General features: G+C 39.3%; 2 protein-coding genes across 2 annotated transcripts; one reads left to right on the forward strand and one right to left on the reverse strand.

The window, feature by feature from the left end:
• The first annotated feature begins 2,461 nt into the window (after positions 1–2,461).
• Positions 2,462–12,652, forward strand: LOC115622538 (proline-rich extensin-like protein EPR1). Its single transcript, XM_030516501.1, has 4 exons — positions 2,462–2,512; positions 8,551–10,238; positions 11,878–11,983; positions 12,314–12,652. The coding sequence occupies exons 1-4, from the start codon at positions 2,462–2,464 to the stop codon at positions 12,650–12,652; spliced, it is 2,184 nt and encodes a 727-aa protein (XP_030372361.1).
• A 2,949-nt stretch (positions 12,653–15,601) lies between these two features.
• On the reverse strand, positions 15,602–19,479 carry LOC115622539 (proline-rich extensin-like protein EPR1). The gene is made up of 2 exons (XM_030516503.1): positions 19,459–19,479; positions 15,602–17,749 (listed from the first exon to the last, which is right to left on the reverse strand). Exons 1-2 carry the CDS (start codon positions 19,477–19,479, stop codon positions 15,602–15,604), a joined length of 2,169 nt encoding a protein of 722 aa, XP_030372363.1.
• Positions 19,480–25,269: the final 5,790 nt, after the last annotated feature.

A 25,269-nucleotide genomic window follows, 5' to 3' on the forward strand; every position in this document is an offset into this window, starting at 1 on the left:
AGCAAATATATTTATGGCTATAACTTCTTGTTAAATCGGTCTATCATAGTGAAACTACTGGCATACGGACACATAATAACTAACTGGAGGTATTTGCAAAATTTTAGTTCGAAATTCCAAGAATTACGGGAGTTATGAAAGGTCATTAATTACGGTGGAGAGGGAGGGAAATTCCAAAATATACATTTTCTGCGTATTCACGTAAGGCATCCTTGGACTTGGTTGGTGTTTCTAGGTCTTATAGTCTCCGAGATATAGGCGATTATGCGAATGGAAAATCGGGGAAGTGGTGGGAAAATCAAAAAAATAAAACAAATTCGTATAGCGTACACAACATTTCATGTACAGAGTATAAAAACTCAAGATGATTTATGTTATAGGGTGCTATCTGTAGCTTATATCTATAATTCAGGACTTTGTTATCTCGGAAACTGTATATGAAGTCATTACGTGTTGAAAATAGCAGTTTCTTTTAAAAATTTGCTCTTATTATAGCACATGGCGATCTTCCTTATGTGGGATATTAAGAATACGCCACGTGCCCTTTAATATTCAGTTTTTGTTTTTACATTATAATTCTTATCTTTTGTATGCAAATTGCTGAAGTCTTTTCTTAAATAGTCTGGGAGCTCAGCTGGTTCAGCTACTCTTAATGGGCCTCAAAAACGAAAACAAGCGCATTAAATAATTAATTAACAATGTAAAGCACTAGGCAAATGGTTAAATACTTATGTATGTGCGTTTCTGCCGCCCATCAGTGCTTGCGCGCATGTTCATCATTTACTAAATGCGTTAAGTAGCTCTGCCGCTTGGCCAACAAATAAAACTAGTTCAGCCGAACACATTTGCAGCATAATAGAAATAGACACACAGGTCATGCAAGTTTTTGCCAAAGTAGAAAGGAAGATAAACATAATTCAAGAGACACAAATACACATATGCCCACACATACACATACATACATACATATCTGTAGAGACAAGCGCACACACACAAAATGAATTGTCGGCATAAATTTATGCGATAATTTAGATACGATTCTCATGCAAATCCAATAAACCAAAATCTATTGTTTCATAGTCTCCACACAAAAACAATTTGTTTAGAAACTAGACAAAAAATATAAAACTTAAAAACATTTTTATAAATCAACATCCTCAATATCTATATCATTTGACCTGGCCAGCTGCCTATTTATATAAATGCACGAATGTAGCGTATGTAAGTGCAAATGGTGTTCATATGTAAGTTAAAATTTGCCTATGAATATCTGAGTAAACATAATATTCGCGAACTGAAGCGGGGCCCACACACAGGGCGCAATGTATTCATACTTTATTATTATTTGCCATCAATGTCAATATTTTTCTGTTGATTTTTAAATCATCACCAATAAAAAGTTTGTCAGCCTTTTGTTTGTCTCTTAGTCTCTTCCGCTGCTGTAGGTCATAGCGATGGTTGCCGCCCTGCAGTCGGCAGTCGGAACCAAAACAAACAATACAACACGAATGTGCAAGAATAATCAAACAAAACAAACAATATTCAAACGATATATAAATTAAGTTCTATTGCAATAAGCTGTTATAACTATTGTGTCTAGCATTTTGATTGCACTTTTTTAAATCAATTTTCCCTAGTTTTATTTTAAATAAAATGAATCTAAAAACCTTCTTTTTACACATGAATGAATGAATGAATCGGTGATGTATATAAGCAACCGATAGGTTAACACCCGTGACGTCATTTTACTAGACTTTTTTCTTTATGAATCCTTGATTAATTCCTTGGCTTTCCTATATAGCCAAGTTGGCTCGAATTAAGTCCTGTTTCGAAAAACGATTAACATAAACAATACTAAATACACACAAAATATTTGTTAAAATTAATTAACAATATTTGCCAAATTTTTCTCATAGCCGCATTTATAAAATAAAAGTCTATTTCTACTATGAATTGTGCAAGCATTCTATTTTTAACCGACTTCAAAAAAAGAGGATGTTATCAATTCGTCTGTATATTTTTTTAATGTTTGTTACCTCAGCATCGACTAGGTGAAGCGATTTTGATGACCATTTGAAAGCTGTTGCTTCCCGAATAGTTCAAATAGTCCAAATAGCTGAAAATATTATTCTCGAACAGAATGCTGTTACTTTAAATGACAAAAACAAAAGCATTCACTGCACTAGTTCCGAAGTCTGATTTTTTTGTTAACATTTTACTTACTTTTACTTAATTATTTAAAAAATTACAGTTTCATTTCTTCTATTTTTCTTCAAAGCTTTCTTGCATATTCTACAAAACATCGAAATAATGTTTTTTCTTCCTAATCTTATCGTTTATTTAAGATCTGTCCTAGGTTAGACAATTATTAAATTTTATGATAACTTTGAAATTTAAATCATGCTTCTGTGTGGCTAATATTTAGGTATTTATTGTCCGACTGCACCGACTTGACCCAAATATGGCCGAAGCGATTGCAACCACCATTTGTGAGAACGAGAGAAGCGTGTCAGTAAGTAGAAAGCTCTTTGGCTAAGGTCTCATTAATCACTTAACGCGTGCATTTAAATGAAAGCATTCAACTCACTTGAACCTAAATAAGCATAATGCCCCCAAAAACCAACACGAAACCACACAGGTAAGAATAATTAAATTAATATAATTTATGGCAAACTTTCAGCACAACTCTAAGCGCGAGTCCGAAATGAGTAACATTTAAGTCGCGCGAGCGAAGCTTTGCATAAAATTAAGACAGCGTTTTTTTTCCGACTGCCAGACTCTGCACTCAAGGTGACCTCTTGATTTGCCAATGGCCAGTGCTCATCGCATCAGACCCAATCTACATCTGGAGATTCGGTTTGCGGCTGATTACAGAAAAAGGTTTCCAAAATGTGTGCGATTTTTTATAGCTGTGCAAAATGTGTGTGGCTCGCTGGAGTTTGAGTTCAATGATCTGAAGGCAGCAGCAACCAACCTATAATCCCAATTCCAGCCACAGCCGCAACTCCATCTTCATTTCCAGACCTTCATTTAATGATGGTGCTGCCAATAAAATTGCTTACAGCAAGCACTTGGCTTGTAAGGCAGTGTGGGAACCCATGTAATGGGTGCCTTGCGTCATTTGTTAAACATAGAAAGATTTGGCAAGAGTTGAATTACACACTTATAAATACACACAGTAACAATTAAGCCACATGACATGGGCATGTCCGTGCCACGGCAGATGATTAATATGAAATCCAACTTGAAGCCCCATAATGTTCGCGCTTCAGATGGTGTGTGCGTCTGCGTTTCTGTTCTACGTAAATCGAAGGCCCGGAGAACATCTAGCCATAAGCCAAAAATAGCCAAAGTCTTCAAGCGAAAGGAACTTGTTAAGTTATTGAGCCACGCGTATGAATTTATTATGAGCGGGTGTTGGAAGCGTGCGCGTGTGTTTTCTTACGGTAGAGTCTTTGATGCGGCACATGGCGGCACTTTCTAGATGCCGCTGCTACTTTTGCAGCTATGCTAAGTCAACAATTTGCGAGCGAGCAAGAGAACTGGTTTCAAGAATGATTTATCACACATTTAAATTATATGAAAAAGAGCAGAAAAAACAAAAACAAAACAAAAAATTTAATTTATCATAAAATTCAAAATCGTACTTAAAAACTAAATAAATAAATTGGCGGGGGTTTGTGTGTGTGCTTGTGGTTGTGTGTTCGATTGTGTGTGCTCGTGTGTTTGTGTGTGTGCTGGCAAAAAGCAATGGAAAGGCGGCAGGCAAGGGAAAGGAGTTGCTTCATAAGTCGAAACACAGCACAAATGGAAATAATATTAATTAGAATAGAATTTGCATAAGTTAAGCAAAAGCAAGAGGTTTTATTAGACAGAGCGACGCGGCCTCCTCTCGGATTATGCAGAAAAAACCAAGCCAGACGCTTTTTAAGTGGTCGTTGTTACTATGGCTCGCAACTGAAGCACACAGCAGCCAACTATCACCGCCAATGAATGGCAACGGCACCGCTACCACAGCACAATGGAATAAACTGTTTTCTCTTCAGGCAAAAATTATATATCCCAGCTAACCATGACTATCCAAGGAACTGGTTTAAAGGGTATACTAGTAAGTTTATTCATCAAATGTTTTTAACAGCCAAAACGGGGCGTCACAAACTTCAATTTATATGTACTATACATAATTATCGACATGATGAAACGAGTCGCGATATAGACATGTTCTCCTGTTGAGCCATAACTGTTGGAGACGCCAAACTTTGTCTGTAGGCTTGTATTATTCATAGCTGTCACATCGACCGGGCTGTGCGTAAGTCACTCTTATTAAGGTAAATTGTTTGTGGGTCTAGGAGTGAGATATACTATATTTACCCTTTCACTTTATTATATACCATATGTAGTTGGCCCAGGAATGATTGGCACAATAAATTTAATGAAAGACTGTAGCCTTATTTGTTTTATCAATTAAACTATTTTTGTTATCTATAAATAAAATGTTTATCTACAGATCAGAGATTTATCACTAAATCTATAAAATTTGTTCGTTTATTTTTTGTATATCATTTTTGGGTTGGTTGTTTATCAAAATTCAAATTTAAGTTTTAAAAATAATTAAGTAAAAGTAAAAGGGAAACAATAATAAGTCGTCCTTATTATCAGTATCGTCTCTAAGTATACTTATATGAGGTTTCTTTTTTGTATGAAAAAAAAATTGAAATATTTTTATGTGATTAACAGATTTAGATAATTAATATTATTGATAGTACTACTTATATACAAATCAAATTAAATTTGTGTTTTACTGATTTGATAACAGATTCAAAGAATATAATGGGCCATTTATTTGTTTCTTAGCCTAAGTCATACAGTTTTTAGAAACAAATTGTCTGGAATTAAAAAAAGCTGCTTTTGATATTTTTATCAACTTTTGAACGTTTACTGTAAATTAATAACTGAATTAGTGAATAATATTTTGTTCGATATTTCCACTAATCATGGAAGCCAGCTCACAGTTTTGGCAATTCAGTTTCCACTATAGTATGATAAAGGTCAATCCAATTTAAAAGTACGATTGTGCGGTCCACTGCCTAAAGAAGATTCATTGCACGTCCAAAAATATTCGTTCGCTATGATGGAAAAGTTTTGTTTTTGTGAAAAGCAGCTAGACTCAATTAAACTATACATTTGATTCCCATGGAATACTGAATTGGTTTGTTTTTTTAATAACTTATTGACGAATTTTAAGAATAATATGAAGTTTCGCATTAATTTACCCCACTGTGCACTTTTTCGAGCTGTTCCCTGCTCTTCCAGCTGCTGTTAATGGGATGCGCCTTCATTTGGTATCGCGTGGACTTGTTAATATGTGCACATGTCTATTAAAAATCGGCTTAGTGGTTGTTGTATTTTAAGCTGATTGTTTGATTTGTCATTGTGGTTGCTGTTGTTGTCCCTGCTATTCATTGCTGTTGTATTTTCTATTCTTTGCGACAGCAGCCATTCACTAATTTGCATAGTTTGCTATTTTAGCATAAGCGCTAATTCCGAAATGGCACTTTTAAGTGTTTGGGGGATTGGACCGGCTTCGCAACAAGCGAAAGATGTTTACCAGGCTGTGATTAAGCTGATGCTGCTTTAGTCTACGTCGATATTGATGCTAAGTCGGCATGAATATTGTGAAGGAAACCAGAAAAGTAAGACTGTTAATGTTTATGACGTGAAAAATAATAACAATTATTTGATAGCACCAGCCACAAACTGTAGCAACGGACTTATATTGTTTATAGAACGAGCCAATTAGACAATTAATAACCCTGCCAAACCTCGTGCTATTAGCCAAAATAGTTTTTTAAAACTATAGTATGCTGATCTGTGGACTGTAATGAGCCTGTCAGACCAGGCACCTACGCCAAGAGCAGCAGGCCGTGTCATCGAAGCAATTCTTAAACTTGTTCCAAGTTCATCTATCATTAGAGAACGCTCAGCTATGGAGACGGAAATGCTTAGTAATACATGTGATTTATAAAATGCAGTCCAATCTAATATATCAATTATAATTTGTAGCTATATTAAGTCTATGAGCAAATATAAATGAGTAAATATTGCCCCGTTCCTTATTATGGAAATATGTCTGGGGAAATATTCTTGACAGAAACATAATTATTTAGCTTGCAGCGTTCTTCATCATAATACGTATTGTTCCAGTTGATCAAGACTACCATAGTCCTGATTAAAGTCTGAGTTTGTAAGCTGAAGTACCAGGTAGGAGTAGGTTGGTTAACCAGTTTTCAAAAAACTTAAAGAATAGTTTTGTGCTGCAGAGTCCAGTAACCTCAACACTATAAATAATGTAAAATAATTAAAATAAAATATATAATGGCAGTAGCAGTAGCTTTTTATCGGCGTTCACATTTCGCTTACGGCGTCCATATAAACTTTCATACTTGCAGGAAAAGACTGACTGTTAGGACTTAAAAAAACTCGAATCCGTCTTTTACCCAGTCTTATGTTAACAAATTTCACCGCTTCCAGTTGGCATGCTAACTGTTTATTTAGAAATATAAATTTGTAAAAGTACATACACATATAGGCTTTAGTTTATAACCATCTGAAAATGTCAAAAACGAAAAGTAAATAAAAATCAAATGTTTCATAATTATACATTTTTTTTCATTCATTGTTTTCTTTCACAGCAAGTCGTGAAGTTATTATTTCGTATATGCTTTTACATCGCTTCACAATCACTTAAATGCACTTTTGTAGATTTATTTTTGTGACTCCACGTATACGTTGTACAATTGGAAGTAATGCTGCCTGTTTAGCTATAAATAAAATATAGAATAGAACTAGATAACTGCAATTGCTTTAAACAGAAATAAGATTCAATATAAGAATAAATCAGTATTTTATCAATTTCAATGCATCAATTGAAAAAGGGTATTACAAAAAAAAAAGTGCACTTTTGTTTTTAAGACCGTGCGAATCACCCGAAGGTAGTGCATGTCAATGTACTGTTCTTGACATTCAATTTCTATAAAGGCTATAAAAGCTATGCAACAGGTGTTTTAAAACACAACATTAGTCATCTTAGGGTATCCTTCAATTTGCGGAACCAATTGAAGCTGATGCGACTAACGAGCCTTGTTTTATGACAGTGTTTAGCATTGAAATTGATGTGCCAACAGATGCTGTCGCATTCGTAATTTATTTCAATTTCAATTCGGTTGGCCATCAATCATGCGGATTTCGCTTCGGTTGCAAAAGAAAAAAAAAAACGCCTTCAATTAAATGCTTTTTTTACCTCCCGACTCTAAATACAAATAGAAATACTTGGCAAATCAAATGTTTTGGTGGTAAGGTGGCAACAGCTTTATTTGCATGAGGATGAACTTATGAAGGGGCTTGGACATGTTGCCGAAATATGTGTGGCAAATATCCGGCATATACAATACACAATATATGTATGTATAACGAAATATACTGATGCGCTCTTAGGAAACTATCATAATTATATGATCTTTTTGATTGTATGCCGCTTTGGCAGTTCCTATTAAATGATTAATGAATAACAGCAGCTTGGTAACTACACGAAGTTCAACAGAAATAAACAGAGGAAAAAAATACACAAGCTCTCAGTTGAAGCTGCAAAGGCAATTTTTGAACTGATCAAGTTTGATTGAAACATATAACTCATCGTTTGAATTCAAATCGAGCGCGTTATAAAGCGGTGTGAATGAAACAAAATAGAAACAATGACCAAAAAGAGTTGAGCTTAGCCAAGCTCTGTGCTCCAAAAACTGAACTCTTAAAGGTGTAAACAACCGCTGACAGAAAGCGATTGTCTGCTCAAATGTGTGTGTGTGTGTGCGTGTGTGTGTCTGTGTGTGTGTGCAAGCGCTGCTGTCCATCAAAGTTTTGCATAAAATTAAATAAAACAATTAAGAGAATCCTATAGTGTGAGCATTCGATCGACTTAGCTATTAAACTTTTTTGACTTTGAACTTCAGATGCTGGCCGCTCGAGCTTTTCTTATTTTTTTTATTTTAAATTGTTTTTTTTGTTTGTTTTTTTTTTGTTTTTTTGGGCAAATGTAAGCGTTAACGTCGACACCGACGCCGGCGTTGGCAGAATGAGTAAACTTTAGCGAGCATCTACCTAAGCGATGGCGACGCAAGAGAGGCTTAGAACGTAGGCCGAGCCAACAACTTATGCGAATTTACAAGCGAACGACCGCTGCGGCGACGCAGCGACTACTCCGACTGCGCGGAGGTTGGCGCAGAGTTGTGAGCGCTGTAATGTGAGGCGAAAAGCGAAGAATTTGTATAAATACCAAAAAGTTCTGCGTATTCTTCATTAGAGTTTCGGTTTTACTGGTGTGAACAAGCAGCTCATCGGTCAAAATGGTATGCATTCAAAGACCCCAAGTGACCCATCCGAGTATTAACAAATCAGTGTTTCCGTTTGACTATAAACTTTATAATTCAAGGACTTTATCGAATATAATCACGTGAGACTCATTCGCAAATTTGTTGTCGTTGTGTATACTTGCAGAAACTTTTGTTGGTCGCTTTCGCCGTGATCGCAGCCGTGGCCGCTGATGTCAGCCACCTGCCCTCTAACGAGTACCTTCCCCCTGTGCAGGAAGCTGCCCCAGTGCAGGTAGCTGCCCCCGTTAACGAGTACTTGCCACCCGTGCAGGCCGCTCCTATCCAAGCTGCACCCGTTGAGGTAGCTCCAGCTCATGAGCTCGCCGATGATGGTTACCGTTACAAGACCCATCGTCGCGTCGTCTATCGTCGCCACCGTCGTGATGTGAACGAGCTGCCCTCCAACGAGTACCTGCCCCCAGTTCAGGAATACGCTCAGGTCGCTGCCCCCAGCAACGAATACCTAGCCCCTGCTGCCGAGACTGTCCTTGCTGATGATGGTTACCGTTACAAGACTCAGCGTCGTACTGTGATCCGTCGCCACCGTCGTGATGTCAGCCATCTGCCCAGCAACGAGTACCTGCCCCCAGTTCAGGAATCTGTAGCTGTCGCTGCTCCTTCCAACGAATACTTGCCACCCGTGCAGGCCGCTCCCATCCAGGCTGCCCCTATCCAGGCTGCCCCCATCCAGGCTGCTCCCATCCAGGCTGCTCCTATCCAAATTTCTGCCCCAGTTGAGGCTGCCCCAGCTCATGTACTCGCCGATGATGGTTACCGTTACAAGACCCACCGTCGTGTCGTCTATCGTCGCCACCGTCGTGATGTGAACGAGCTGCCCTCCAACGAGTACTTGCCTCCAGTTCAGGAATACTCTGAGGTCGCCGCCCCCAGCAACGAATACTTGGCCCCTGCTGCCGAGACCGTCCTTGCTGATGATGGTTACCGTTACAAGACTCAGCGCCGTGTTGTGATTCGTCGCCACCGTCGTGATGTCAGCCATCTGCCCAGCAACGAGTACCTGCCCCCAGTTCAGGAATCTGTAGCTGTCGCTGCTCCTTCCAACGAATACTTGGCACCTGTCCAGACTGCTCCCATCCAGGCTGCCCCCATCCAGGCTGCTCCCATCCAAATTTCAGCCCCAGTTGAGGTTGCCCCAGCTCATGAGTTGGCCGATGATGGTTACCGTTACAAGACCCATCGTCGCGTCGTCTATCGTCGCCACCGTCGTGATGTGAACGAGCTGCCCTCCAACGAGTACCTGCCCCCAGTTCAGGAATACGCTCAGGTCGCTGCCCCCAGCAACGAATACCTAGCCCCTGCTGCCGAGACTGTCCTTGCTGATGATGGTTACCGTTACAAGACTCAGCGTCGTACTGTGATCCGTCGCCACCGTCGTGATGTCAGCCATCTGCCCAGCAACGAGTACCTGCCCCCAGTTCAGGAATCTGTAGCTGTCGCTGCTCCTTCCAACGAATACTTGCCACCCGTGCAGGCCGCTCCCATCCAGGCTGCTCCTATCCAGGCTGCTCCCATCCAGGCTGCTCCTATCCAAATTTCTGCCCCAGTTGAGGCTGCCCCAGCTCATGTGCTCGCCGATGATGGTTACCGTTACAAGACCCACCGTCGTGTCGTCTATCGTCGTCACCGTCGTGATGTCAACGAGCTGCCTTCCAACGAGTACTTGCCCCCAGTTCAGGAATACTCTGAGGTCGCCGTCCCCAGCAACGAATACTTGGCTCCTCAGCAGTCTGCTGTTCTCGCCGATGATGGTTACCGTTACAAGACTCAGCGCCGTGTTGTGCTTCGTCGCCACTAAACTTTCCTAGACAGATTTGTTTTATTAAGTGATCGATTTGTACTCATTTTGGAGTGCAAATACTAGTATTAGAATCCTTCCTCTTTTCACCAACGAAATAAAATAACAAAAAACAAATCCATAAAAACGTTTTTAATCATTAAGAGTTAGAGTTTCCCTGCATATTATTCATTGATTATTTTCATTGATTGTGCAATAGTTCTAAATATTCAAAATCATTTTCTAATGCTGTTTTATATAAATTACATAAGCTTTAGAAAGAAACCACTGACAACACTGATACGTCTTGTGATTAAATATTGTTTAGTTCCGTAATATTTCAAACATTAATATTTCAACGAATTTGAAAAATTAATTTAACGGTGCATGGCATTTAGTAATAAGCCATTTTTATCGATCTAGCCCTGTTATAATTTTAACATTTTTGATTTTCTCCCCACATGCTCACATATAGACATGCATACACTCACATAGACACAATTCCTTTTCGAATGTTCAGTTATACACCCTTTTTGTGAGTTCGAATACAAAGGGTGCTAAAATAAATAAATTTTTTTCTTTAAAAATTTTGTTAATATTTTAAGTTCTATTAATTAATCTATGTGCAGAGTATTTCAAAGCCGAGACAACCGATTATTGCTTCTTCACTTGTTTAGCTTCAGAGCTTAGAAGCCTATTTAACATATTTAATTGAATTTCGAATTATTTCATTTTATTAATTGGAAATGTCTGTATCATTTCAATGCGGCTTTAGCTGTTTTAATGAAATGTATATCAATTATGGGTTTAATAGGTTAAAGATTAAGACCATTTTACATTTTATCCGCTGAAGAGAAATGCAGAGCACCCGCGGATATGATCAAACATTCAAAAAATACACCCAATGTCAATTAAGATCCGCTAAGTATGCAACACTTTTTTCGACTTTCTGTCTGCCAAAATGTCTACCTCAATTTTCTGTGGTATTAAAAATAAATAAATTATGCCAATATAGCAGTGTCTTATTGTGTTATTGCCATTACAGGCCGTTAACAACAAATTGAAACTCGATTTAAATTCATTTATCGGCACGCGCGAAGATCACAGATGTTTGACAGGCAACAGAAAAAGGCAGTTGTGGAACCTGCTTTTTGCATGCTCGATTTCAGCAAGCCATTAAAATGCCACATCATTGCCAATTTAATCGAGTTGCAGGCTGCATGTCGGGATTCATATGCGTAATGGAACAAATAAAAATCATTACCGGCAAGAGCACACGCGACCGCACCGCAACAGATCAAAACCAGCCAGAAACCTGCTACCAAAAACTATAATGTTCTTTTTTTGAGCGGTGTCTGCGTTTGTTTCTTGAAGAACAAACAAAAAATACACATAAATTATAAAATGCAAAATGCTAATTTGGTAGAATCACCAAAGCAGCAGTGCGGGATTAAAATCATATAAATATGTGGTAGAAGCTTGATAGCAGCATCATTTCCACTTGGCTTCTACAGTGAACTGGAGATCAGTACAATCGAGCAAAATGGTACGACAATCCTTCGGCAAACTAGTTGCAGGAACGTGAAAAGTTATTTAACAACTCAATATTTGTTTATTCCAGAAATTCTTGTTGATCTGTGCCTTCGTAGCCGTTGTCGCTGCTGACGTCAGCCACCTCCCCAGCAACCAATACTTGCCCCCTAACCGCCATGTAGGCGCTGCATCTGCTCCAGCCGCATCGTATGCTGCACCCAGCTACAGCGTAGACGCTGCTCCTGCTGCTTCGGCTCCAGCTGTCTCCTACTCTGCTCCTCAATCATACAGTGCTCCATCATACAGCGCTGCCGCTTCGGCCCCAGCTGTGTCCTACGCCGCTCCTCAGTCATACAGTGCTCCATCTTACAGCGCTGCTGCTTCGGCCCCAGTTGAGTCCTACGCCGCTCCTCAGTCATACAGTGCTCCATCTTACAGCGCTGCTGCTTCGGCCCCAGTTGAGTCCTACGCCGCTCCTCAGTCATACAGTGCTCCATCTTACAGCGCTGCTGCTTCGGCCCCAGCTGCTTCCTACGCCGCTCCCGCTGAGACCTACGAGACCGCCGCCTCTGACGTCGCACCAGCTCATACCTTCTCTGCCAACGATGGCTACCGCTACAAGAGCCGCCGTCGCGTTGTCCTGCGCCGTCACCGTCGTGGTGCTCCCTCCAGCGACTACTTGCCCCCCTTCCAGGGTGCCGCTTCTGCTCCATCCAGCGAATACTTGCCCCCAGCAGCTTCGGCCCCAGCTCCCAGCTATGAGGCTGCACCAGTTGCTGATTACTCTGCTGACTCATACGACTCTGCTGCTTCTGCTCCAGCTGCCACCTACTCTGCTAACGATGGCTACCGCTACAAGACCCAGCGTCGTCGCGTCATCCGTCGCCGCAAGTACTAAGGGACATTGCTGTCTAAAAGCCTATACAACACCGTAATTATCGAGGATCAATCCAAAATCAGTAGGCCGTGCATTGATTTGTTTCTAAACGGTTCAATGATATATCTGTAATTTCTAAGGCAGTTGTTAGGAAAACGAAAATGCTAAATAAAGATCGAAAAATAAACTCAAAACAACCTTTTATTTTTACTATCGCAGTGCTAACAAGCAGGAAATGCTAGTTTCTATTCAGAAAAGGCAAAAGTCAGTGAGCAATTTAATATATGCACTAATAAAGTAATTTGGTGAAGTTGACAAAAGTAAACAATTAGTAATTTAATGATTTATCAAGCTATAAAAAATCAAACATCTTAAGATATTCGCGGCGTTCTTTACTTTCAATTCTCAAACAGGAAATGTGTGAGCAAAAAACGAAATCTGTTTAATAAATTAGAAGGCGCGTTTCATTAAAACAGTTTTGTGAAATGTATTCAAATAAGTTTGACAAATATTGTGGCTCTCTGTGTTATAATTGGGAAGTAAATGAAGTATACTTTTTGGCTCGCTCTCAGTGCAAAAATAATTAAAGTTAATGCCGTATAGCATGCAATCTAAAATGTGAAACCACTCGCTATGGAAAGTAAATACATACATACCAGTATATATACAAACTATGTACTAGAGTAATAAAATGTGATTTGCCATGTAAGTAGAGCTTTGTAATAAATTATGCGTTAGTAACAATATTTACAGAATATGTATCATTATCAATACTCATAATAATAACAAGTAAAAAAGCTGAAGTCGGGTGTCCCGACTTTCAATATGTTTAGAATAATTATAGAAATTTAAAAAATTAAGAAAATTAAAAAAAAAAAAATGCTCGATTTTACCTCTCTCAGTATTCGAACTCACGTAAAAGGTGTATAATTGTACATTTACATAGCAGTTGCGTCTATGCGAGTGTATGTATTTTTATTCGCGTCTATTTGTGTCTGTGTAAACATGTTTGCAGTCAACCAAAGCACCAGCATCAACAGCAGCTGCGGGCAGCGCATGGGCAGCAAATATATTTATGGATATAACTTCCTGCTAAATCGGTCTATCATGATGAAACTTGGCATACGGACACATAATCACTAACTGCAATTTGAAATTCGAAATTCCAAGAATTGCGGCAGTTATGAAAGGTCATTAATTACTGGGGAGAGGGAGGGAAATATACATTTTCTGCGTATTCATATAAGGCATCTTGCACTAAAATTTGGTGTTCCTAGGTCTTATAGTCTCCGAAATATAGGCGATTATACCAATGGAAAATCGGGAAAACCCCCATAGGGGGGGGGGGGGAGTGGGGGGAAGTGTTTGCCCCTTTATGAAGTAGCCGAGAACTATCTATAAGGATCGAAATGGTATCACACTAAAATAACGAAAATTAGGTTCAAATTGACTCTTAATTTTGCCCGACACTTGGTTGAATCTAGTAAATATGAGTAACAATAATTAAATTAACATTAAATATATGTAACTTGCATTTAGAAGAAGAAAATTAAGTCAAAGGATTGTGCTTAAACCCCCGACGCATATGAAAAATGTGTAAATACTTTGAAACACTAATACGCATCAGTTCATTTGCTTCTTATGTTGACGTTTGAATCGTTATCTTTTCAATTCATCTAGATTTGGTTTCTTCATGGACCAAGGTATGCCACAACAAACCTACTTATTTGTTTGCCATATACTTTCAACAACAACAAAAAGGCTTTGTTTATAAAACACACAAAAAAATGTTCGTTTGAATTGTTATCATTTCATTCATCTATATTTTGATTCTGCGTGGATGAAGTTATGCAAGGACAAACCTTCTTATCTATTTGCTACATACCTTCAACGACAATAAAAAGGCATTATTGATGAAAGACATATAAAACTGTTCGTTGTGTAAATACTTTTGTATCTCTATACATTTGAACTACTTGTAGTAGCCCGTCGTTTCTGGGGTAAGTATTTAATCTCTCATCTTCCTCATCTGTCATCTTCTGGAAACCTTATGGAAGCTACCCAGTACAGAACTACTATAGAATCTATAGAATCTAAGATAGTAATATCAATATTAATACTCCGATATTTTGAAAGGTATATAATTGGAAAATAATTTTTGGTTAATCTATGCAACTGACCCACAAATCATTTATTATAACTCAATATTTCGTTTGTGTTGCTTAATTTCTTCTACTTTTGAAGCTCACAGATATTTGGTTGCTTAAATTTTAATTATTGTATATATGTTGTGAATATACATACATAATGTAAAGCAGAAGTTTGTGAACTCAGAATAAAATCTTAGCGACACGAGGAACAAAATTCTGAAAACTCTTACATTTTAGTTCCTCAATATTGATATTGAAAATTTGCATACCTAATCAAAACGTAACAAGAAATGAATGCTAAAGTCGAGCAGGCTCAACTTTTAAATACCCTGTACCCTGTACACAGAAAAGAACAAATTAAAAAAAATTTTTTAATTGATTTAAAAAAAAGTATATTAATTAAATTATTTAATTTAATTAAATGCAGTTTCAACAGCATACATTTACATCAGAATCGTGTCTCTACGTGTTTATATGCTGTGGGTAATTGGAAAGCTACATACATATGTACATTAAAATACGAGTTTGAAAGTGATATATAAGTGATATGCAAGTATATGTATATATATCGTTCGTTTTATTTTCGAATTATCGCAGTTACATAATAAATTTAAGAATAATATTTTAATGACTATAATTCGTTCTCCGAGCCCATGCCTACGTATGACGTGGACGCGGGCCAGGTACAGCATTAAAATTACTCATTACATTAAGTTATTAATGTTATTCTCTATAATTTAAGTTCGCAGGCTTCTACTATGGATCACTAAGCACGCACAGAGGCAATCGTGTCTATTAATAAGTGAGGGGCACTGACAGATTAGAAATCAAATGCAATCGCCGGCTTCGGGTATGAGTATCCCCCTACTCTAGGTGGCGGAAATGGTATATCAGGCTTAGGATAGTCATAGCCTTTGTTTGTCTGAGGTGGGGGCGCAGTTTGTGGTGGGAACGGAATTGAAGGCTTGGGGTAAGCGTAACCCTTTGTTGGTTCGATGGGAGGTAAGTATTTAGGTTGTGGCGGACTCGTTGGCTGCACTGGAGGCAAGTACTGTGGCTGAGGGGGAGCTGTTGGTGGAGGGAATGGTATAGCTGGTTTGGGGTATGAGTATCCTTTTGTTGGTTCAACAGGAGGAAGATATTTGGGCTGTGGTGGATTTGTTGGTTTAACGGGTGGCAAATATTTAGGCTGTGGTGGATTTGTTGGCTGTACTGGAGGCAAGTATTTTGGCTGCGGGGGAGCTGTTGGTGGAGGGAATGGTATAGCTGGTTTGGGGTATGAGTATCCATTTGTTGGTTCAACAGGAGGAAGATATTTGGGCTGTGGTGGATTTGTTGGTTTAACGGGTGGCAAATATTTGGGTTGTGGTGGAGCTGTTGGTGGAGGGAAGGGTATGGCTGGCTTGGGATAGGAGTAACCCTTCGTTGGTTCAGGGGGCGGCAAATACTTGGGCTGTGGTGGGCTCGTTGGCTGCACTGGAGGCAAGTACTTCGGCTGCGGTGGAAGCGTTGGTGGAGGGAAGGGTATGGTCGGCTTAGGGTATGAGTAACCCTTTGTTGGTTCAGCAGGTGGTAAATATTTTGGTTGTGGTGGGTTTGTGGGTTTCACGGGTGGTAAATATTTAGGCTGTGGTGGGTTGGTTGGCTGCACTGGAGGCAAATATTTTGGTTGTGGTGGAGCTGTTGGTGGCGGGAATGGTATGGCTGGCTTGGGATAAGAGTAACCCTTTGTTGGTTCAGCAGGTGGTAAATATTTTGGTTGTGGTGGGATGGTTTGCTGAACTGGAGGCAAGTATTTGGGCTGCGGTGGAGCTGTTGGTGGAGGGAAGGGTATGCTCGGCTTAGGGTATGAGTAGCCCTTTGTTGGTTCGGCACGTGGTAAATATTTGGGTTGTGGTGGGTTTGTTGGTTTTACAGGTGGTAAATATTTAGGCTGTGGTGGGTTGGTTGGCTGCACTGGAGGCAAGTATTTTGGTTGTGGTGAAGCTGTTGGTGGAGGGAATGGTATGGCTGGCTTTGGATAAGAGTAACCCTTTGTTGGTTCAGCAGGTGGTAAATATTTGGGTTGTGGTGGGTTTGTTGGTTTCACGGGTGGCAAATATTTAGGCTGTGGTGGGTTTGTTGGTTGCACTGGAGGCAAGTACTTCGGCTGTGGTGGAGCTGTTGGTGGTGGGAATGGTATAGCTGGCTTGGGATAAGAGTAACCCTTCGTTGGATCGGCCGGAGGCAAATATTTTGGCTGTGGTGGGCTGGTTGGCTGTACTGGGGGCAAGTATTTCGGCTGCGGTGGAGCTGTTGGTGGGGGGAACGGTATGGCTGGCTTGGGATATGAGTAACCCTTTGTTGGTTCAGCAGGTGGTAAATATTTTGGTTGTGGTGGGTTTGTTGGTTTCACGGGTGGCAAATATTTAGGCTGTGGTGGGTTAGTTGGCTGCACTGGAGGCAAATACTTCGGCTGGGGTTGTGCTGTTGGTGGTGGGAATGGTATAGCTGGCTTGGGATAAGAGTAACCCTTCGTTGGCTCGGCCGGAGGCAAATATTTTGGCTGTGGTGGGCTGGTTGGCTGCACTGGGGGCAAGTATTTCGGCTGCGGTGGAGCTGTTGGTGGGGGGAACGGTATGGCTGGCTTGGGATAAGAGTAACCCGTTGCCGGCTTCTGTGGCTCCAAGAATTTTGGCTCCTGTGGTATAAACTGTTGCGGCGGTGGTATGTACTTTGGTTGCTCCGGTGGGAATGGTATCGCTGGCCTTGGGTACGAATATCCGGCTGGTGCTGGAGTTACAACCCTTGGCGGACTGGTTCGTGGTGGAAATGGAATAGCAGGCTTCGGGTATGAATAGCCGTCCGTAAATGGTACTACGGGTTTTGGATAGTCATAGCCATTGCTCTGTTGCGGCGCCGCATATGAGTACTGACCATAACATCGCACAGCCAGTACGGCCAAGACGAGCCACAGCAAGCTATGGTGCTGCAAATAAATGGTAAAAAGGTCGTATAAGTCTATGTTCAAAAAAGTAAGCATTATAAATCTCAACACGCTGCAACTATATTACTTTACTACTTGACAGCATTTACGTGGGATTAGGTTGTTTTTACTGTCACTTAAAAGTGTTTTTGGATGTCAAGTGGCGGCTCCTAAACTACGTTAAAAGTTTCCGCAGACATTAATTAGCTGCAAAATATGTTTTAAATTAAGACATTGAGTTTTGTTGCTGGTGTCTTCGGCAACTAAACAAAGATGGTGTGCACTAAAATTAATAGACAATGTCGTCTTTATTGATAATCAATAATCTCAAAGCACTTAAACGCATTTTCAAAATAATTGCCATAAATAGCTATCTGAGTGGAAGTCCATGGCAAGTGGCTATTTTAAGTTTAATATTAACAGGGGCGTACAATTTACAGCTGCAAATACATCGCTGGAAACTGGTAGCTGATGAGCCAAGGTCGCAGCTACATTCCTAACACTGTAGTTAAATTTTTCAAGTTGTTTTTAGGCCTATAATTTAATACTTGGTGTTAATTTATGCAGTAGAGTATCGAATGTTCTAAATAACTGCTAATTGGGTTATGTGAGCTGGACGTTTGGGGTTTTACGCACAAGTCACGCACTTTTCTAATGGATTGTTGTTTTGATAGATAGGTTCAAGAAACTCGGCAATCAATTTGGGCAGACATTTTATTATGATCATTTAATTTGCAAATTAGGAAACAGAATATTGTGATAAATTTAAAAGCACAAAGGCGTTAATTTTAATAAAATGCAACCGATTTAATGAACTTAATGTGCGAACATAAATTAACTTGAATTCATTCTGTCACTAAGTCTTTCACTGAGCGCGCCACAGGCATTTTAAGGCATACGAGTATATTACTAGAGCTTTACACTAATCTTCAGTATTAGCCTGGCTAACAAAATCACATTGAACTAATTTATCTTAGAGAAGCAGTCAAACGAGTTTTTCGATTAATTTACCCATATGGCAATCGGGAAGAGACCCGGAATACTAATGTTGCTCAATCTGAAGCACATAAATTTTGAAATGAATTCTTTGGCAGCATTTAAAGCTGTTCGAGTGCGCTTCAAGCTAAAGCCATAAAAACGAAACAATCTAACAACAGCCCATTAAAAAGGCAATACATTGAAACATGTCGGCTTGCAACATTGTTGTGTTCTGTTGAGTTGAACTGGCTGTTAAGCATTTTTAAAAACAAAGAATTCATCTTTTGGATCATTAAAATAGCAACAACAAAACCAAAAACAAAAGTTACTTCAAATGCTTCTAAGGCTTGCCATGAGCCTCCCACGCAATATATATATGAAAATGTTGACACGCAGCAAATACAAAAAAGTGTGATTAAAAATAAAGAATTCAACATTCATTCAACATCAAGTGCGGCTGAGGTGAGCTGCGGACGCACTCATTACTTCACTTGGGTCGCTTGTCAGTTGTCAGGCCATAAAGCCAGTCTCGGTCTGTTCTACCAGATTGGCTCACTAATACCTTGTTTTTTAAAATATTACTTTTATTGGCGCAAGGCATGACCAGCAATTGCAACACAAAGTCTTATGACTTGTAATAAAACTGTCAGATGCCAGCACTTTAGCCGACCCCCACTATATCAGCGGATGTGTTGACACGTCATCGTGCCTCTGTTTAACTCAAACTTTGCTACCATTTCGAGCATCTTCTCCATTTTATTCTGTTCCGTTCTCTGCACATTTCTGAATAATTTATTTTTATAACCGAAATAAACTTCGAGCTGTGTCCATTAAGCCACATCCCAATTAAGATAAGTTTGGTATTACGCGCTTGTATAAGTATTTGTATATGGCTGTGCAAAAATAAGACGACATAAATTCTTAGCTTGTTAGAAGGCGTAGTACATATATGTTCTTTTGATGATGATTTTAAAATGGCTTCCTTAGTTTTGGCAACGACATTCCTTTAGCTTTGATGTGTTGTCTTGTTAGACCCGAATACTTCCGTTTTTCAGTTGGCCTAATTGAGGCAAGTGTAATTGATTACAAAAGTATTTGGCCTTGAGCCCGCTTAAGCCATAGCAATCAAATCGATATTATAAAACTGGCCTACTGCTCAACCTTATTTAATAATTAAATCAATTATGCTACTAAATGAAGCACCAAAACGCAAGTCACGTCAAACGACAGCAACAGCTCCCCCGTGACACAGTTCTGTCGGTAATTCGAGCACAAAATACGGATCTGCGTTACAATTGAGGTGCGGCCCATATTTGGGCCAAGTCGTTGTAAGTGGACAGAATCTGAATGAAAATTTGACGAGTCACTTCTCAATTGGAATTGCAAGGTGCACGAAAATGGTCTGCGATTAACGTGAGCTGCTATATTGAAAAACATGCTCCAAGATCCAACAGTTTTCTCGTCTAGTTAATGGTAATATGTTCCCTCAATCTTGTAGATACAAGTAGTGGCAAAAAATAGTATAACGGTGAAAGGCCTATTAAATAAATCCAAGAGAATGTAGATATAGTCAGACAGCATTCACTCTCTTGGATATTCTACAGTGATACTTTCTAGAACTGCTCTTACACGTTAGACCTTACATACTACTTGTATGCTGGTGCCAATGCCCCTCTCAATAAAACAACTGAATCAGAAGTATTATACGAGTATATGTTTCCAAATTCAAATCAAATTAATCGGTTGAAATAATAGCCACACCTTATACCCAAATTGTTCTCCTATTTTGCTTTTCTATTAACCGACTTCCTGTCTTATACTGCATTTGTGCACATTTTAAGTAAAAATAGGTACAATAACAGCGATTTAGTAACCTTGACAGGAGAGCATTCAGAACATGTAGATGATGCAAATAGGGAGAATGAAATCGTTTCCTCATCATCACTATAGCTCATATAATCTAATCTAACATCATAAAAAAATTCCATGGTTTCTTGGTAGACTTTAGACAACTACTATAACAAAATATTGAAGGGCAGACTGTTGTCTGCGTGTAAATTGTCACATTTGACGCGTGCAGATATCAATTAAAATTGCGACGCCAACCTTGGACACTCGAAAATAAGGCAAAGACAGAAGAAAATTGTGATGATACTACAAGTGTTAATTGCAGTTGTTCGGCACAGTGGTTTAGCGCCTTAGTTCAGAAGTGCTTTGTTTCATTCAAGCGGGGGTGCGATAACTTTAAGTTTAGTGTGAAGTTCAGCCGTTGCGACGCGTTGCGCATGCGCCGTGTTGCCTCATCATCGACATTGCCACATTGTGAGGCGTCTGTGTGCGTGAGCGGCCAAGAACGCGCTCATGTGCCGTAATTTTTGGCCAGAGGCGCACACAGAGCGTGAAGAATTGCCAGCCAGCTGGCCAACAAGTGGGGCCAAAACGTCACCCATTTATGAGTGTTTCCGGTCGCCACAATGCGCCGCTCACTTGCTCACGTGCTCAATGGCTTGGTAAGTGAGTGAGTCAGAGGCAAGGGCTTGTCCAAAAGCAAACGCCATTGGATGTTGCGGCAGGTCGTTGCGTTATTTCAGCTGTTTTCTGTTATTTTATTTGTACTTGTACCGATTTTCTTCAATTGTATCGCATTTATGCAAATTTACATACACGCTGTTTGTTTTTGCTGTCGCTTTTAGAAACTCTTTTACGCTGTCGTCGTCGAAGTCATCGTCGTCGTCGTCGTCGTCGGTGTCGTAGTTTTTGAAGTCGAAGTCTCTGTGCGACGGTTGAGCAATTTTGTTTGACAGACAACAGCCGCCACCAGATGCCAGTTGCTGAAACTGCAACTGCAACTGCCGCAGCGGCTCTGCCTCTGGCACGGTCGTTGCTAGGCCATGACAAAAAAGTGTGAGCTTTTCTGGCATTCTATCACTGGCTTCACCGTTATTGTTTATGGTTTATTGTTCGTATATGCCGAGCACTTGTTTATGCACTATTTTCTTTGTCAGTCTTTATGTTTGCAGACTCACTCACCATCTTCACAAAATTAATATATTTAAGGCACTCAAATGTATCCAGACAATTGCGTCAGCAGCTAAAAGTATAGACGTATGTGAGTGTTGGTGTGAGTGTTCTTTATAGCAAGCAATCACTTTATATGGCATGCACAGCTCTACCCACTTGCAAGCGTATAGAACGCTGTAAGAAACGCGCGCGATTCGCTAGCGACGACGACGCACGACAACACAAATCGCCTCTGCCTGCTGCTCTGGGGCACGACGATCCGAACTCGAGCAAATTTGAAGTTCAAATAACAAAAACTGCGCCAACGCACGGCGTATTTATAAGAGCGGCCGGTTTAATGGCGGCATGACGCGTTGCTCGAGACCGTCGAGCCATTGACGACAACGACAACGGCAGCGAATGCGATCTCGAGGGTAGCGAGGGCGATGGGGGTGACAATGCCACAGTGCTGGCTGGGCCCGAAGCGGACTACGCATGCGCACAGTGCATTCGGCGCAGGCGCGCATTGATTGCTGTTGTTGTGGTTGTGTGGCAAGCAAATTTCAATTTCAAGAGCAGCACGAAGGCATTCTGACTTGGTTTTCGGCCAGCCAAGCTAATCGATTTCCATTATACGAACACATCACGAGTATTCGGTGCTATTTTCGTGTTGGTGCTGCTGCTGTTCTGCTAAAAATAGCTACTTGTGGTGGGTTTTCTTTCAGAAATTGCCATAATTATAATTATTACACGCATTTGTCAGCAACAAACAATCAAATTTGTATCACTTTGCTTCTTGATGTGACTTTTGTTTCTAGCTCTATCATTTGGCCGTGATGTGAGCTTAGGGCACACTGCTCTGTCTCTCAACACATTTCTATTTCTGTTTCTTTGATAGCTTTTTAATTAAATTTTGGGAAATTCTAAAAAACTCTCATTGCCATTCGACTTTAATCCCTCACATTCTCTTGTTTTTAGCAGAACGGATAGAACACCTTAAGCCCAACACGATTCATTTGAAGTGAAGGAGTAGAATATATCTGAAATTACTTATTTTACTTATACGAGCTGATAACATATAATACCTCACCTCACATTCTCTTATTTCTAGCAGAACGGATTAAACACCTTAAGCCCAACACGATTCATTTGAACAAAAGGAGTAGAATATATCTGAAATTTACTTTTTTTTCACTTTTCAGCAAGATTTATTATTAATAAATACAAGTTAAGTTATCATTTACCATAATCAGACTAGATTACTCTGTATTATAAATACTCTATTAAGTCTCCTTAAAAAGATACGTCTTGTTGTGGAAAGAAATGTAAAGTTACAAAAAGTAAATCCTCATATTTTTAAATTTCGAACCAAAGCAAATGTTTCATTTGAAATGTTTATTAAGAACAAGAATTATGTAAATTCTAACAATGTTTTTGACATTTCATAATAATTAAACGATGCCTTTAATTTAAGAAATGTTTATTCGTACATATATTTGTGTCTTTGCTTTTGTGTGGCTCAAAGCACTATATTATTCATACTATATATTATTACTAACTAATGTTTGTGATTAAAATACTGTCGAGGAATTGAGAATAAAATGAATTATTTGATCATCAAATATCAACTTGTTCCTTTTATATTGAGCAAATGGCATGTTTTGCGTGCGACTACACTTCAGATGTGGTTTTGAAAGCGAGACTACACGTTTCAGCAACGCACCGACACTTCATGAAACGTGTCCAAAACAAGAGCATAACAAAATCGAAGAGATGCTACCAAGCAGAGGCTCAACAAAATCAAAGAGATGCTACCAATCAGAGGCAAAGATGACAACTAAAATATGAAGTCTTGTGGCAATTAATAGTAAAAAAGTGTGCGCAAGTTCCGGTGCTAGGTGGCGCACTGAGATATATCATCAGCTTCAGCTCTCTGCAAAAAAGAAACAAAAAGACAAACAACAACAACAGCAGCTAAAGACGATCTAGTGTTGTTCTTTTTGTCCGATTCTGGCAGCTTAATCAATCATCGTGACTGCGGGGGCTGAGACTGGGCGCTGCACCTTTCCATTATGATTTGTAGCGACATCTGCAAGCTCTTGCCGTATTCCTAAAACCTTGTCTGAGCGCTCTTAATTGCTAACTAATGTTGTTCCATTTACTAATCCCCTGCAGTTGGTGTATTATTTTTGAAAAATTACTTTACGTGTTATCGATCAAGCGATTTGGTGGTAATTTCGTTATATTAAAAAATTCAAAAATATAATGGCCACAAACGCACACATTTGGCATAGGCGCTTAAAAAAGATGCTGGTCGTAAAGAAAAAATTAAAATAAATTCAATTATTATTGAACACATTTTCAATTTGATGTTTTGCGTTTTTGTCTGTGCCCCAATACCGGAAGATACATAAGTGAGTAATATAAACAGAAACATCAATTTGAAGCGTGCTAACATGGCTCAAGTATTTCAACTTTCAAAAACAATGTTTGCAGCAATAACAATAACACTAACAATAATAATCAAATGCCATTTTCAACAAGAACAACAACAACAACATGCTCTGATCTAAAATTATTATAATTTCGAGCCCATAATTAAAAAGCTTGGCAGATGAGCGTTGATTTCGTTCTAACATCTTAAATCAAATCAATTTACATGTGCACGGAAAAAAATACATAGTTTCCTATTTATTTCAATCTATGATTCGTTAGATGCATGAGCAAAAAAGCCAACTACAAATTCACTTAAAATTTTCAAATTTAACCGTAGAGATTCTCTAGAATAGATGGAATATCATAAATCGGATACAATTTTGATATTTTAAATACCTTGTTGTGTACATCTTCAACAATCAACAAAAAGGGCCATTTCCTACAAGTAAATGCAATGAGGGGTGGTCTCCGCTCCGGCCATGTACTTTTTAAATAAATCAAACATAAAATGTATTTAAATTATATTTTAATTCTGTCTTTCTTAGTCGACTAATTAACAATAAGAACAATTGAGTATCTCAAAAAAGAAAAAGATGTTGATATACAAGTATATTTTTTTCTGTGTGCATATGGTTGTTTTGAAGTGCTGTTGATGCGCCTTGCACTGTCATAATGGACAAATTAAAATGTGTGTTTATAGAAATATGTTAATTGCACGATACTTAATTGTGAGTGCGTGAATTGAGTAAAGTGGACAGGTTGGATTGTCAATTTGTTATGGAGAGACGGCTGAGTGAAGTATTTACACAGGTTGCGACTAAATTTGCATAGACTTGAGCTGCATATGAAGCATTCGGATTTGCCTGTGTCCAGGATATATGAAACAAACTGCTACTAGCTAATTGGCATGCCTGACATCTAGTGCATTACCTCCTACAATAAATAATAAGCAAGCCCAGCATTTAAAGCACTTCTGCAGAGCATCAAGACAATTTCGTCAATGGCATACGAATTGAATCAGCTGACGTCGTTGATCAACCGCAGGTATGTAGTTAAAAGCTCACCAATACAAAGGCAAAGTAACCGAATTGATGAAATGAATCAGCGCG

This window comes from Scaptodrosophila lebanonensis, unplaced genomic scaffold, assembly GCF_003285725.1.
Source record: "Scaptodrosophila lebanonensis strain 11010-0011.00,11010-0021.00 unplaced genomic scaffold, SlebRS2 tig00000043-arrow-pilon, whole genome shotgun sequence".
Taxonomy (NCBI): domain Eukaryota; kingdom Metazoa; phylum Arthropoda; class Insecta; order Diptera; family Drosophilidae; genus Scaptodrosophila; species Scaptodrosophila lebanonensis.